The following is a 17,032-nucleotide window of genomic DNA, read 5'->3' as shown; positions in this document are numbered from 1 at the left end:
GCATTTTAAATATGAACTCATTCCTAAAGGCTCCCCAAAATGTCCTCACCGCTCCGGCTACCAGTCCGCTCTGATTGTAACTCTTGGAAGCTGCCACGATGGAGGCGATGAGGAGGAGCAGGGTACCGATTAAATAGTGCAGAAGTTCCTGGGGGCAGAAACAAAGCAAAGAAGTGGGTAGGGTGGTCCATTCCTGGTTCGGGAAGAGCAACTGGGCATCAGAAGAGATGAAAAGAAAGGGAGAGAGTGACGCTTCCTCTTCTCCCTTGCAACACGCAGAGGGGATGAGCAATGCAGCTCACAGGCAGCCAACGTGGGGGCTGAACAGGAAGAGGCCAAGCAAGACAGAAGTGATGCCGGGCAGGTGGGAAGGGAAGAGGACAGAAAGAAAGGAGGCTTCTGGTGTAAGCAGAGATAGCCACTAAGGACTCCTCTCTACTCCTGAGAGCAATACGTGGACAATGCCTTAACCTTTGGCTAAAGCTACTAAAAGGCAAACGAGCTTCTTGCAACTTCCCGGCTGGAGAGTTTAAAGAAAGCTCCAGCTCTGAGAAGCAAAGTGCCTTAGAGATATTTGCCTTTCTCTTCTGCTTCAGAGGAAGTTCTGGGCTAACAATCTGCTGGTCTTGTGTGACTGACTGGAGTGTCTGCCCACTATGTGAACGGCCCCGAGTGTGAACCTGAGAGGTGTTCATTCCCGGGGCCTGTCAGACTCAGACTCTAGAATGAGGTCAGTGGCACTTCTGTGATGTGCCTGTGGATGTGTGGTGGCAGCTGGTTTTCTTACTCCTGAGCCTTCCTGCCCCGCTCCGCCCCCTGCCCGGCTTTTTTTTTTTCTGTCGTTCCCTCTTCTCTTTTCTCCAGAAGAGTGCCCTCCTGGCCAAGCTCTGCCAATCCACTGGCAGGACTAGTTCCACCTTTGCTTCTTGCCTTGGCCCCTGGGCCGTGTATTTCCTCCACACTCACTCATCATGATGAATCAGCATCCTTGCAGGCCCTGGATGAGACCAGGCCTTTCAGTAGCGAGGGAAAGCTTCCACCTCACCCTCTCTCTTCCCCATTAAACATCAGATCAGAGAAGAACTGAGGCTGGGGGCCACTTCCAGTGCTTGCCCTGAATCCAGGGTGCATCCGTTTTCAGTTGTCTTCAATGAGAATTTAGAAATCATTCCTTCATGAAGTTTTGTCCGTTAGGGCAGGCAGCTATTAAATTTTGGAAAAGCATTCCAATTTAAAGCTGTAGCTCCTCTCAAAGCTATGTAAAATCAAAGACCCTGGTTTCTCCCTTAGTGACTAGAAAGGAATATCACAAGATAGATCACAGAGATTTTAACTAAAGAGCAGATGAGTAACTGCAAGTTCCTCACCTCCAAGATTCTCACCTATTAAGACAGAGGAGGATGACATGGGGCAGAGAAAACCTACTGGAGAGAATCCTAACCGGAAGTACCTACACAGTATCGCAACCAGAAATGTGTGGCTGAGTCTGTCCTTCCAACTTTCACTCCCCACGCAGCCCACTCTTGTGCTTGTCGCTGAGCTTCTGTTCTCTCCTTTGCTTGTTCAGTATCTGCATCGGGTAAGCCCCAGAGAAATTTGTTTTCAAAAGAAGCAGAAAAAAATGCCATAACTTTGAAAGGGGCCTTAGAACTTAGAAACACAAAGGAAATTTCTTTCAAGATAACAGTGGGTAATATGTTAAATGTGAACAATTAAACAATCTAATCAAGATGCAGAGGTGGTCAGATTGGATTTAAAAAACAAAGCAAAACAAGATACAACTACAGTATGTGCTGTCTATGGGACAGAGACTTTATATTCAAAGATAAGGATATGGCATGCAAACGACAACCAAAAGAAAGCCAGGGTGTCTGTACTGCATCAGACAAAATAGAATCGAACACAAAAAAAGTTACTAGAAATAAAGAGGGACGTTTTATAATAATGAAAAGCTGAATCCATAAGGAAGAGATAACAATTATAAACATATATACACCTAGTAAAAGAGCCAAAACACATGAAGCGAAAAATGAAAAAAATGAAGGAGAAAAACAGACAATTCAGAAATAATAGTTGCAGAATTCAATATCCCTACTTTCAGCAATGTATAGAACAACCAGGAAGAAGGTCAACAAGGAAACAGAAGATTCAACCACCACCATAAAATGACCAGGCCTAAAGATCCCATATAAAAACTCTATCCAACAAAAGTATAATATACAAATATACAACGTCTGAAAGTACATCCTTCTCAGATGTACACAGAACATTGTCCAGGATAGACCACATATCAGACCATAAAACAAACTTCAATAGAGGTAGAAGGACTACAAAATATGTTCTCTGAACACAATGGAATCAAATTAGAAATCAAGAGCAAAGGGAAATCAGGGAAATATATAGAGATTAAACAACATATTCCTAAATAATGAATGGATCAAAGAAAAAAAAATCATAAGAGAAATTAGAAAATACCTGGAGATGAATGAAAATGAAGACATAATATACCAAAATTATGGAATACAAGTAAAACAGTTATCAGGGGGAGATTTATAGCTGTAAATGTCAATATTAAAGGAGAAGGAAGGTCTCAAATTAGATGATGACCTTCCACATCATCTTAGTCTGTTTTGCATTGTTTTAATAAAGGAATACCCATGGCTGGGTAATAAATAAAGAAAAGATGTTTATTTGGCTCACGGTTCTGCAGGCTGTATAAGAAGCATGGCACCTGCATCTGCTTCTGGTGAGGGCTTCTGGGAGCTTCTATTTCCTGAAGTAAAGGTGAAGGTGAGCAGGCATCACACAGCAAGAGGAAGGAAGCAAGAGAGAGAGGGGAAGAAAGTGCCAGCCTCTCTTTAACAATCAGTTCTCATGGGAACTAACAGAGCAAGAACTCACTTATTACCACTAGAACAGCACCAAGTCATTCATAAGGGATCTGCCCCCATGATCCAAACACCTTCCACTAGGTCCTACCTCCAATACTGGGAATCAAATTTTAACATGAGATTTGGAGGGGACAGATATCCAAACTATGTTATACGTTAAGAAACTAGGAAAAGAAAATCAAACTAAACCTAAGGCAAGCAGAAGAAAGAAAATAATAAAGATTAAAGCAAAATTTATTAAGATAATAGGAAAACAATTTAAAAAATCAATGAAACCAAAAACTGGTTCTTGAAAAGATCAACAAGATTGACAAATCTTTAGCTAGACTGATCAAAGAGAAAGAAAGAGAGAGAGAAGATGCAAATGAAAGAGAAACATTACTACTGCACTTACAGAAATAAAAAGGATATAAGAAATACAATAAATAATTGCATGCCAATAAATTCAATGACTTAGATGAAATGGACAAATTCCTAGACATATATACTACTAAAATTGACTCCAGAATAAATGACACAATCTGAAAAGATGGTAAAATTAGAGTTTGAATTAACAATAAAAAAAATTACCCACAAGAAAAGCCCAGACCCAGATGGTGCCACTGCTGAATTCTACCAAATATTTAAGGAATAATTAATACCAATTCTGCACAAACTCTTTCAAAAGATAAAAGAGGAGGGAATATTTCCTAAATTATTCTGTGAGGCCAGTATTACCTTGATACCACAACCAGATAGACATCAGAAAAAAAAGAGAACTACAGACCAATATCTCTTTTAAATAAAGATGCAAAAAAATCCTCAACAAAATATTAGCAAACTGAACATACCAGCATATAAAATGGGTTATACATTATGGCCTAATGGAATTTACCCCAGGAATGCAAGGTTGGTTCAACATATACAAACAAATCAGGCCAGGTGTGAGGGCTCATGCCTGTAATCCCCACACTTTTGGAGGCCGAGGAAGGAGGATCACTTGAGCCCAGGAGTTCAAGACCAGCCTGGGCAACATAAGGAGACCTCATCTCTACCAAAAACAAAAAAAAAAATTAGCCAGGCATGGTGGTGCACACCTGTGGTCCCAGCTACTCAGGAGGCTGAGGTGGGAGGATCGCTTGAGCTTGAGAAATAAAGGCTGCAGTGAGCCGTAATTATACCACTGCACTCCAGCCTGGATGACAGACCAAGATCTTGTCTAAAAAAAACAGAAACAAAGAAAACGAAAAACAATGTAAGACACCATATTAATAATGGGAGAAAAACTCAGCACCTCAGTAGATATGGAAAAAGCATTTGACAAAATCTAAGACTCTTTTATGATAAAAACACTCAACAAAGTAGTGCTAGAAGGGAACTTCCTTAACCTGATAAAGGGCTTCTACAAAACACTCACACCCAATGTTATATTTAATGATGAAAGAAGGAATGCTTTCCTCCTAACATCAGGAAAAAGATAATGATGGCTGCTCTGCCATTTCTATTCAATATTTGTCTAATTTATTCAACTAATTTCTTGCAATAAAGCAAGACAATGTTATGGCATCCAGATTATAAAGGAAGAAGTAAAAATATCTCTATTTGTAGATCCTGTTTATAGAATATCCTATGGAATCCACTAAAAATATATTAGAAAAATATATTAGAACTACTAAGTAGTTTAGCACAGTTGAGGACACAAATCATTATGCAAAAAGTAACTGGACTCCTGTGCACTTGCAATGAACAATCTGGAAATAAAATTAAGAAAAAAATCCATTTAAAACAGCATCAAAAAGAATAAAATACTTTGACAGAAATTTAATTTTAAAAGTTCAGGCCAGGCACAGTGGCTCATGCCTGTAGTCCCAGTATCTTGGGAGGCTGAGGCAAGAGGATTGCTTGAGCCCAGGAGTTTGAGGATGCAGGGAGCTATGATCTTGCCACTGCACTCTAGTCTGGGTGACAGAGCAAGATCCTGTTTCAAACAAAACAAACAAACAAACAAAAATTTTACTCTGAAAACTACAAAACATTGAAAGAAATAAAAGATTATCTTAAAAAATGGAAAAAATTCCCATGTTCATGGATCATAAGACTTAATATTATTAGGAGAGCAGTATTCTCCAAATTGATCTATGGATTCAACATAATTCCTATTATAATCCCAGCTGATTTTTGCAGAAATTGAAACCCTGATTCTAAAATTCATATGGAATTGTAATGATCCAAATCAGTCCTAAAAAAGAAGAACAAGGGCCGGGCGCGGTGGCTCAAGCCTGTAATCCCAGCACTTTGGGAGGCCGAGACGGGCGGATCACGAGGTCAGGAGATCAAGACCATCCTGGCTAACATGGTGAAACCCTGTCTCTACTAAAAAAAATACAAAAAACTAGCTGGGCGTGGTGGTGGGCGCCTGTAGTCCCAGCTACTCGGGAGGCTGAGGCAGGAGAATGGTGTGAACCCGGGAGGCGGAGCTTGCAGTGAGCCGAGATCCCGCCACTGCACTCCAGCCTGGGAGACAGAGCAAGACTCTGTCTCAAAAAAAAAAAAAAAAAAAAAAAAAAAAAAGAAGAAGAACAAATTGGGAGGCTGCATATTTCCTAGTTTTACAACTTACTACAAGGCTACAGTAACCAAAATAGCGTGATAATGGCATAAAGATAGACATATGGATCAATGGAATAGAATTGAGAGTCTGGAAATAAATCCATGTATTTAATGTTCAACTGATTTCAACAAGGGTGCCAATACCATTCAATGGAGGAAAGAATAGTCTTTCCAACATATGGTGTTGGGATAATTTGATATCTACATGCAACAGAATGAAATGAATCTTTACCTCACACCCTATGCAAAAAACATTAACTCAAAATGGATCAAATATTTAAATATATGAACTAAAACTATAAAACTCTTGGAAGAAAATATAGAAGTACATTTTCACAATTTGAATTTGGCAATGGCTTCTTATATATAAGAAAAGCATGAGCTAAAAAAAATTAGATAAACTGAATTTATCAAAATTAAAAACTTGTGCTTTAAAGGACACCATCAAAAAAGTGAAAAACAATAGAATGGGGGAAAATATTTTCAAGTCATATAGCTGATAAGGGACTTTTATCCAGACTATAGAAAGAATTCTCACAACTCAATAATGAAAAGATAAATAACCTAATTAAAAAATAGGCAAAGGACTCGAATAGACATTTCTTCAAAGAAAATATACAAATGGGCCGGGCGCGGTGGCTCAAGCCTGTAATCCCAGCACTTTGGGAGGCCGAGACGGGCGGATCACGAGGTCAGGAGATCGAGACCATCCTGCGAACACGGTGAAACCCCGTCTCTACTAAAAATACAAAAAACTAGCCGGGCGAGGTGGCGGCGCCTGTAGTCCCAGCGACTCGGGAGGCTGAGGCAGGAGAATGGCGTAAACCCGGGAGGCGGAGCTTGCAGTGAGCTGAGATCCGGCCACTGCACTCCAGCCTGGGTGACAGAGCGAGACTCCGTCTCAAAAAAAAAAAAAAAAAAAAAAAAAGAAAATATACAAATGGCCAAAAGCACATGAAAAGATGATTAACATCATTACTCATTGGAGAACTGAAAATCAAAACCACAGGAAATAACACTGTACACTCACTAGAATGGCTGGAATCAGAAAGTCAGATAATAAGTGTTGGCAAGGACGTGGTGAAATTGGAAGCTTCACACACTCCTGGTGGGAATGTAAAGGTGCAGCCACTCTGGCATACAGTCTGGCAGTTCCTCAAACAATTAAACACAAAGTGACCATATGACTCAGCAATTCCACTCCTAGATATATACCAAAGAAAAATGAAAATATGTTCACACAAAAAACTTACATACGAATGTTCATAGCAGCATTATTCATAATAGCCAAAAGGTAAAAACAACCTAAAGGTCCACTGATGATGAATGAAAAACAAAATGCAGTCTGGTCTATCCACACAATGGAATAATATTTGGTTATAAAAAGGGCTGGCATGGTGGCTCATGCCTGTAATCCTAGCACTTTGGGAGGCCAAGGTGGGAGGACTGTTTAAGGCCAGGAGTTTTAGACTGGCCTGGGTAACACAGTGAAACCTCATCTCTGTAAAAAATGCAAAAATTAGCCAGGTGTGGTGGCATGCACCTGTAGTCGCAGCTACTTGGGAGGCTGAGGTGGGAAGATCACTTGAGCCTGGGAGGTTGAGGCCACAGTGAGTCGTGATCACGTCACTGCACTCTAGCCTGGGTGACAGAGTGAGACCCTGTCTCTAAAAAGAAGAAAAGGAATGAAATATGATACATGCTACAACATGGATGAACCATGAAAACATTCTGCTAAGTGGAAGATGCCAGTTACAAAAGACCACAAATACAATTCCATTTACATGAAATGTCCAGAGTAGAAAAATTTTAGAGACAGAAGATTAGTGATTGCTTAGGACCGGAGGGATGAGTGTTAGGGAGGTGACAGCTAAAACGAATGGAATTTCTTTCTGAAATGATGAAAATGTTCTAAAGATGACTGTAGTAATGGTCGTACAACTCTGGAAATATACTAAACTCCATTGAATTGTACCCTTGAAATGGGTGAACAACACAGCATGTGAACTGCATCTCAATGAAACTTAAAAAAATTATACAGTGGGAAGAAAAAGTCTGGCAACTTCTGACTGTCTCTTCAGCCCCTACTAGTCCCTTTTAGCCAGAAAATCTTATCATTCGATCCTCACAACAGCATCAATACCCTTCCTTCCACGTTCCTTTTCTCAACTCATACACACAGCCATTCTCTGTTGCTTGAGAAAATAAGCACGAGGCAATAGTCACAGCCTTCTTGTAGCTGGAAAGTGAGTTTTAAAAACCAGCAGGACATCAGGCAGAGATGCTCACCAAACAACAGGAAATTCAGGGCAGAGGCAGCAAAGAATGGGTAAAGAGGTGAGATGGACAGACGGGAAAAACTCTGTCAGGTCTCAGTACGCCAGCTGACATCCTGACTTGTGCATGAGGAGGACAGGGCCAGGCCACTCTCTTACCGACAAGGGCCAGCTGATACAGGTGAGCACGCGGTAGAAGCGGAAGAGGTGGACCAGGTAAAAGGCGAGGATCATTATCAAGTCGCAAATGGTGACCACTTCAAAGTAGCTGTAGGCGCTGTAGTTTTTGGTCCACGGGGAGCTCCGCACGCAGATGAAGGCAATCAGCAGAGTGACCTGCCACAGAAACAGAGACATCAGAGAAATGCTTGCCCAAGACGGGCACCCAGGGAATAAACAACAGAAAACAAACCAAGCATCCCCCGGCAGTCCCAAACTGAAGAACTGCTATTAATACAATTCAGGTTATTTCCACACAAACTGGCCGGAAGGTTGGAAGAGTGCAACTTCATGTGGTACACACTTTGAAAACTACATGCTGGCTATGAACACTGATGACGGCAGAGACTGACTTTGTCCTCTCTGAAGTTCGTTAGATTGTGCTGGCAGGAAGCCCCCTCAGAAGCAGCAGGAAAACAGTAAAATATAAAAGCAGAACCATCCCTTTCATCTGCTGGATATCCACAGAGCGAAGAAGACAGCGTGATGGTGACCTGGGGTTTACATATTAGGTCCAATTGTATGAAGTTGCCAATATTTGATGGTTTTTGACCTACAAAGATGGCAATTCATACCTTACAGCTATCAACTGACAGATATAACAAGTTACCATTTACTGATGTCTGACATACAGGATCTCACTAAGGCCATGCAGAACCCTGCCAGGTAGACAAAATCATCCCCGTGTTCATAAGGGTAAACAGGCATGCAGGTTCGATCTCAGTCCAAGGCTATCTGGCTTGCAAGCAGGAGAAGTGGGATTTGAATCCAGATCTGTCTGACTCTAAGGACCATGTTTCTCCATGTCAGATGGAGTTCTACCTCCCAAAAGTGTAAGCTCTCATCATAACAAGCCAAGAAAGGTGGACGGGTTCTCAACCGTGCGGGAATCCTGTTTAAGAGATGAGGCTGCTCACCATCAGGGCACGTGGTGAGAGCTCACTAAGAAATATAGCAGCACGAGTGAACATGCTTAACAGCCTGCTCCTGGATTAATAATCAGATGAAATATTATTAGCAATGCATGAGTACAAGAGAGTAGAATGAGTAAGAGTCTGAGCTTCTGTGAAGGCCACTCAAAGAGAAAACCTGTCTACTCCATGTAGAGGACAAACCAGTAACACACAGGGTTCAATGTGTGTAAAATCTTAGAATCTACTTTATTTATTTATTTGTTTGTTTGTTTGTTTATTTTGTTTTTGTTTTTTTGAGATAGGGTCTGGCTCTGTCTCTCAGGCTGGAGTGCAGTGAACCAATCTCAGCTCACTGAGACCTCTACCTCCTGGGCTCAAGCCATCCTTCCACCCTAGCTTCTCAAGTAGCTGGGATTATAGGCGTGTGCCATCATGCCTAGCTGATTTTTGTATTTTTAGTACAGACGGGGTTTTGCCATGTGGCCCAGGCTAGTCTCAAACTCCTGAGCTCAAGCAATCCGCCCACCTTGGCCTCCCAAAGTGCTGGGATTATGGACGTAAGCCATTGTTTCCAGCCAGGAATCTATTTAAAATGCACAACCAGCTTAGGAAAAAGATTATTTTATACTGCCTCTTTCCTATAGAGGAGTGATTTTTTTTTTTTTTCTTTTGACATGGAGTCTCACTCTGTTGCCCAGGCTGGAGTGCAGTAGCATGATCTTGGCTCACTGCAACCTCTGCCTACAAGGTTCAAGTGATTCTTGCCTCAGCCTCCTGAGTAGCTGGGACTACAGGTATGCACCACCATGCCCAGCTAATTTTTGCATTTTTAGTAGAGACGGGGTTTCACCATGTTGGTCAGACTGGTCTTAAACTCCTGAACTCAAGTGATCCGCCTGCCCCAGCTCCCCAAAGTCGCTGTGATTACAGGCATGAGCCACCGCGCCTGGCCAGAGCAGTGATTCTTAAAGTGTGTGTGCGTGTGTGTGTGTGTGGGGGGAGGGGGTATGTGAATGGGTGTGCGATTTTGTGTCCTGTGGAACATTTGGCAATGTGTGGATATATTTTTGGTTTAGACAATTTGTGGGGATGGGGGTTGCTACTGGCATTTAGTGGGTAGAGGCCCAGGGTGCTGCTAAACACCCTGCAATAAACAGGAAAGCTCCCATAGTAAAGAATTACCCAGCTCCAGCCCCAAATGTGGCCCCTCAACTACAATACTATTGTTGAAAAACTGCTGTAGAAAATGTCAGTCTACAATGAGAATTAAATCACAAAATGGGGCCTGGTGCAGTGGCTCACGCCTGCAATCCCAGCACTTTGGGAGGCCGAGGCGGTGGATCATCTGAAGCCAGGAGTTTGAGACTAGCCTGGGCAACAAGCAAGACCCTGTCTCTACAAAAAATATAAAAATTAGCTGGGCGTGGTGGCATGCACCTGTGGTCTCAGTGACTTGGGAGGCTGAGGTGGGAGGATGAATTGAGCCTAGGAGGTCGAGTTGCAGTGAGCTATTATTATGTCACTGTACTCCAGCCTGCAAGACAGAGTGAGAGTGCGTCTCTAAAAAAGAAAAATCAAATCAAATCACAAAATGGATCTAACTCCAGTTAAAACAGTTGATGCTGAAATGCTCCTAGTTTCTAAAGCCCCTTGTGGCTAGCCCGCTACCAAGATCCTCAGCAACAGGTACAACAGCTAAAAGAGGACTCTCAGCCAGAAGCCTGAAGTGGGCATGGAGAGTGCTCTGCTTACCAGATCAAAACAGAAGAGTGCGGCTCTGACACGAAGAGTCCCTCAACATTTGTGTATTTCCCTTTGCTAATGAGCAACGCCAAGTGTTTTCATTTTTTCGGTTCCTCTGAAGCTAGCCAGCCATGGTGATATAATGATTCACACCTCTGCCTTAAGCAGAAGTGTGCATGATCACCAGGGCTTTGCTGCTGCGTCAGGCCACACCTACACGGGGAAGTCTAGGGGTCTTCCCAGCCCCACACTGACCTCCTCATGAACTCAAGAAGTATTATTCAAGGTATGACTGAAAATGTAGATAATGTGCAATTATGCAGTGTGATTCCTAGGTAGAGAGGCAATTTTGCACCTAGTTTAATGCAGAGATTAAAATAATTTTCCAACTCTTCGTTGAAAACAAAGTTAGCTCTTTATCATGGTGACACAGGGATGTGGAAGTTTCCCAGTGAACAAAAGGGGCCTGTGCAGGTCGTCCGGCTCCGAGCTTCCAGGGCTGAGTACTATGTGATAGGAAGTGCATTCCTGCTCTGTTAGAAACATCTCAAACCTCCCTGGGAAACGTGCTCATGAAATAACACTTCCTGAATCCGGTTCACTTGGCCTATGGCCGTCTACCATATGCCTTTCTTTAGGAAAGCCCAATTTTAGAAAATCTAATTTAGCCAGAGTATGGTGTGTGCTTATGCATGCTCCTAAAAGTTTCCTTTTTGCCCAGGGATTCATTCATTCCAAGTTTAAATAGCCAGCATCTTAGCCAGCACATTAAATTAAAAAAAAATTTTTTTTTCACTGACATCAAACTTTTCAGAAATCCTTCTAAAGCCAGAAGGTAACTTCTGCAAATGCTGGGGCCCCCTGAATTATTTAGAGGCTTAATTCCTGGGTGACAAAATAATCTGTACAACAACCCCCTCCCGTGACACAAGTTTACCATACAACAAAGCTACACTTGTACCCCTGAACTTAATACACAAGTTGAAAAAAAAGGAAAGGTGAAGTAGAAGAAAGAACAAGACACCAGTGGGGAAAAGCGCTGGGGTGTTTATCCCTGCCCCTCCCGCGGGCTCCACCCCTCTCAGGTGTCTTCATGTTCCCAGTTAGAAAAGCAAATGAACGGCGGGGCACGGTGGTTCACGCCTGTAATCCCAGCACTTTGGGAGGCTGAGGTGGGTGGATCACGAGGTCAGGAGATCGAGACCATCCTGGCTAACACAGTGAAATCCTGTCTCTACTGAAAATATAAAAAATTTGGCCGGGCGCGGTGGCTCAAGCCTGTAATCCCAGCACTTTGGGAGGCCGAGACGGGCGGATCACGAGGTCAGGAGATCGAGACCATCCTGGCTAATACGGTGAAACCCCGTCTCTACTGAAAATACAAAAACTAGCCGGGCGAGGTGGCGGGCGCCTGTAGTCCCAGCTACTCGGGAGGCTGAGGCAGGAGAATGGCGTAAACCCGGGAGGCGGAGCTTGCAGTGAGCTGAGATCTGGCCACTGCACTCCAGACCGGGCGACAGAGCGAGACTCCACCTCAAAAAAAAAAAAAAAAAAAAATTAGCCGGGCGTAGTGGCAGGCGCCTGTAGTCCCAGCTACTCAGGAGGCTGAGGCAGGAGAATGGCATGAACCCCGGCCTGGGCGAAAGAGCGAGGTTTCCGTCTCGGAAAAAAAAAAAGAAAGAAAGAAAAGCACATGAACAAACACGCCTGAATTGAGAGAGGACTGGAGGTAGGGGTTCCAACTTGAGGACCGAGTGAAGCAGCTGGGAGGCTCCTGGAAGACAATGCTTCTGTGTAGAGTGACTTCAAAGTGATGCTGCCCAAAGGGTTCACTTGCCTCTTAAGGTGCCTTCTAGCTCCTCTCATAACGGTTATTTTATATTGAACTGTCATAAAAATAAAATATCTAACATAAATGTCCAGGAGTTTATTTTATTTCTTTTATTTTTTTGAGATGGTGTCTCACTGTGTCGCTAGGCAGGAATGCAGTGGCAACATCTCGGCTCACTGCAATCTCCAACTCCCTGATTCAAGGGATTCTCCTGCCTCAGCCTCACGAGTAGCTGGGATTACAGGCATGCGCCACCATGCCCGGCTAATTTTTGTATTTTTAGTAGAGACAGAGTTTCACCATGTTGGCCAGGAGGGTCTTGATCTCCTGACCTCGTGATCTGCATGCCTTGGCCTCCCAAAGTGTTGGGATTACAGGCATGAGTCACCAAGCCCGGCCTATTTTTTTTCTTTTGAGACAGAGTCTTGCTCCAGGCTGGAGTGCAGTGGTGCAATCTCCACTTACTGCAACCTCTGCCTCCTGGGTTCAAGTGATTCTCCTGCCTCAGCTTCTCGAGTAGCTGGGACTACATGTTTGCACCACCACAGCCAGCTAATTTTTGTATTTTCAGTAGAGACAGGGTTTCACCATATTTGTCAGGCTGGTCTCAAACTCCTGACCTCAAGTGATCCACGCACCTCAGCCTCCCAAAGTGCTAGGATTACAGGTGTGAGCCACAGTGCCCAGCCATGTCCAGGGGTTTAAAAGTAACACTGCAAGAGCCCTCAACTCAAAGCAAGGGTCCCACAGACCAGCCATGACACTACAGAGTCACTGGAATTAGAATTCCAGATTAAAAACATCACTCCCCAAAACCTGTGCCCTTTCTGACTCCATTCTGTAAGAATTCTTACTAGAAAGAAGAGATTATTTTTTTGAAGGAGCAGAGGGTTTAAATTTCACAAGAGATGAAGCAAGCTGACATGATCTGAGACAGTGACGGTCCCCTGAGGACTCTGGAACCAAACTAGTCTGGTTGCAGCTTGAGTGTACACCTGCAGCCAGCCAGGTGCCAGAAAGTTTGCCCAGGTTCTCAGCCTCGCTAAGTATCCTTCCAGAAAGAAACGAGATTTTGATGTCTAAGATGAAAAATCTCTAGAGAAAACTCGAGAGGCAGTTTTCAAGAGATGCCTGCTTCTGAGCTGGGCTGGGGAGGTGTCTGGTGGTCTCAGGACCCTGTCTCCTGCCACCCATGCTGGGGAACATTTCCTCAGCAGACCTGAGCCCTCGTGCCTCTGCCAACTCTGGTCCACTGAGTGTGCCTGTGTCTGGCTAACGATGGCACCCAGACACCTTTTGTTTTGGAAGCCCTGGGCTGGATGCTGGTAGGTCACCCAACCCCACTCTCCCTGCCATCTGACCTTGGAATGAAACTTCAGTGAGAGAAGGCAGGAGGCGGAGAAGTAACTGATGAAAGCCAACATCAAAAGTCTCAGACCCAACTCTAAGAGGCTTTCCAGGAAATCCCCAGGATATGAAAGCCAGGCTTGTTCAGAAAGTCAGAGAAGCAGATGCGGATGCAGTGCCTGGAACCTGCATTTGTAAATGCAAGTGGGCCCATAAATGACTGCTTGGCAGTGGCAGACAGGAAGAGGAATGTGGTATGCTCCCAACTTTGGCTGAATTTTGCACTGAGTGTAAGGAGATTTACCCGTGCCTCCCTGTTAAAGTCATCATCATCTAATAGCCTTTGTGCAATCTCATTAACACCCACTGGCTGAGAAACCTGCCCCGTGGCTTCCTCTAGGTCCTGTCTCACTCACCAACATCAGAATCTTGCCCCAGGGTCCTGCCCATGGTCCTGTCCTCCCCCAAAACAAAACATAGTTCTGTTTTGTATCTACAAATGAAAATGCCACAGAAACTCGAGGGAGGGAGAATAATCTAGGAAATATGTCAGGGGTCCTGAGCTCTAGGACTTGGGCAGGTCAGTGATGCACCACTGGTTTCTGAATGTAACTGCACAGCAGAGTCACCTGTTTACAGCGTACCGAAAACCAGATTCTGTTTGTCCAGGCTGGTGGTAATTCTGGAAGGACATAAGAATCTGGTAACAGCACTTGCCTCTGGGGAGGGGAAGTGATATGTAGTAGTTTTAAAAATCCACTTATTTTGTTTTCTTACATTGTAAGAATCACATATTAAGTTTCAAAAAAGCAGTTTTATTTTATTTTATTTTATTTTTTGAGACGGAGTCTCGCTGTCACCCAGGCTGGAGTACAGTGGCCGGATCTCAGCTCACTGCAAGCTCCGCCTCCCGGGTTCACGCCATTCTCCTGCCTCAGCCTCCCGAGTAGCTGGGACTACAGGTGCCGGCCACCACGCCCGGCTAGTTTTTGTATTTTTTAGTAGAGACGGGGTTTCACCGTGTTAGCCAGGATGGTCTCCATCTCCTGACCTCGTGATCCGCCCGTCTCGGCCTCCCAAAGTGCTGGGATTATAGGCTTGAGCCACCGCGCCCGGCCTCAAAAAAGCAGTTTTAAAATGACACATCTTAGAGATCTTTAATGTCATGCAAACATAATTTTACCTTTTTCTTTTCATTGGCTATATACTATTCCCCAGTCTGGCAGTGGCTTTATTTAACCCAGGGTTTCTCAACCTTGGCATTACTGACATTGGGGGCTGGGTACTTCTTTGTTGTAGGTGGCTGTCCTATAGGTTGTCTTATCACAGCATCCTGGCCTTTACCTGCGAGATACCAGCCTTTACCCACTCACCACTTGCAACAATCAACAATGTCTCCAGACACTGCCATAGGTCCCCTGGGGGGCAAAATTGCCTCTGGTTGAGAAGACCTACTTAATCTTTCATTGGTGGGCATTTAGCACATCTCCAGTTTTTCATTAATACAAACAACCTGGCAAAGAATTAGACGTACTTCTTGGTAACTGTATGAATATTTCTTTTTTTTCCTCTTTTTTTTTTTTTTTCGAGATGGAGTCTCTCTCAGTCACCCAGGCTGGAGTGCAGTGGCGCAAGCTCCGCTCACTGCAAGCTCCGCCTCCCAGGTTCATGCCATTCTCCTGCCTCAGCCTCCTGGGTAGCTGGGACTGCAGGTGCCCACCACCACACCTGGCTACTTTTTTGTATTTTTAGTAGAAATGGGGTTTCACCGTGTTGGCCAGGATGGTCTCAATCTCCTGACCTCATGATCTGCCCGCCTCCGCCTCCCAAAGTGCTGGGATTACAGGTATGAGCCATGGCGCCTGGTCTCTGTATGAATATTTCTGATAGATTCCTAGAAGTGAAATTACTGAGTGAAAGCATATGCACATTTAAGATTTTGTTGTTTGTTACCAAAATGTTATCCAAAAGAGATACCTGTCTCCCTCCACAGGGAATCTTGCCAACACAGATGAACAGTATTTAAAAAGAATGGAAATAATATCTTATTGTTTGAATTTTCATTTCCTTAATTACTAGTGGATTGGATATCATTTCATATGTTTATTGGCTACTGCCTTTTCATGTTCTTGGCTTAATTTTCTATTGCTTCTATTTTTATTATGGATTCAAAGAGCTCTTTATATTCTAAATACTAACTTACTTAGTCTCTTATAGATATTGCAAATATATTCTCTCCATTTCTCATTTGCCTTTATTTTTAGTCTTTTGTTTGACTAAAGTTAAAAGTTTTTATACAGTCAAATCTATGCATCAGTTTTTATAGTTTCTGGGTTTTGTGTCTTGTTCTCTATCTCAACATTATTTAAAAAAAAAATGGCTGGGTGCAGTAGGTGTAATCTCAGTGTTTTGGGAGGCCAAGACAGGCAGGAGGATAACTTGAAGCCAGGAGTTCGAGACCAGCCTCGGCAACATAGTGAGACCCACATCTCTACAAATAAAAATTTAAAAATTGGCCAGACCTGGTGGTATGCACCTGTAGTCCCAGCTACTCAGGAGGCTGAGGCAGGAGGATCGCTTGAGCCCAGGAGTTAGAGGCTGCAGTAAGCTGTGGTTGGGCCACTGCACTCCACCCTGGGTGACAAAGTGAGAACCTAACTCATAAATAAGTCTCCTACATTAAAAATAAATATTTGCTGCCTTTAAAAATATACATACAATTTTTAGCTCTTTAATCATCTGGGATTTATTTTATTATTATTACTATTATTATTATTATTATTTTTGAGATGGAGCTTCACTCTTGTTGCCCAGGCTGGAGTTCAATGGCGTGATCTCGGCTCACTGCAACCTCCGCCTCCCGGGTTCAAGCAATTCTCCCACTTCAGCCTCCCAAGTAGCTGGGATTACAGGTGCCCACCACCATGTCCAGACTTTTTTTTGTATTTTAGTAGAGACAGGGTTTCACCATGTTGGCCAGGCTGGTCTCAAACTCCTGACCTCAGGTGATCCACCCACCTCGGCCTCCCAAATGCAAGAATTACAGGTGTGAGCCACTGCGCCCAGCCTGGGATCTAGATGGGATCCAGCCTGGGATTGTAGATGGCATGGACTAGAGCATATAGTAGGGTTCTGACTGTATCCAATCAGTCAATCGATTGTATTAACCTATCTACTGGACAGCTCATTCTTTCCCCATTGGTTGAAATGCCACCATTAATA

General features: G+C 43.6%; 1 protein-coding gene across 1 annotated transcript in view; it reads right to left on the bottom strand.

Moving 5' to 3' along the window:
* The window catches only part of CMTM7 (CKLF like MARVEL transmembrane domain containing 7), a 66,597-nt gene that overhangs the window by 5,215 nt on the left and 44,350 nt on the right, over positions 1-17,032 (bottom strand). Inside the window, exons 2-3 of the mRNA XM_030932697.1 lie at positions 7,916-8,092; positions 50-148 (exon numbers count right to left, since the gene is read on the bottom strand). Coding sequence (XP_030788557.1) covers positions 50-148; positions 7,916-8,092 — 276 coding nt within the window. The remainder of the gene's footprint in view (positions 1-49; positions 149-7,915; positions 8,093-17,032) is intronic.

Source organism: Rhinopithecus roxellana, chromosome 1, assembly GCF_007565055.1.
Source record: "Rhinopithecus roxellana isolate Shanxi Qingling chromosome 1, ASM756505v1, whole genome shotgun sequence".
Lineage (NCBI taxonomy): Eukaryota > Metazoa > Chordata > Mammalia > Primates > Cercopithecidae > Rhinopithecus > Rhinopithecus roxellana.
The sequence above is the reverse complement of the archived record's forward strand: the minus strand, read 5'-3'. Positions and strand labels throughout refer to the sequence as shown.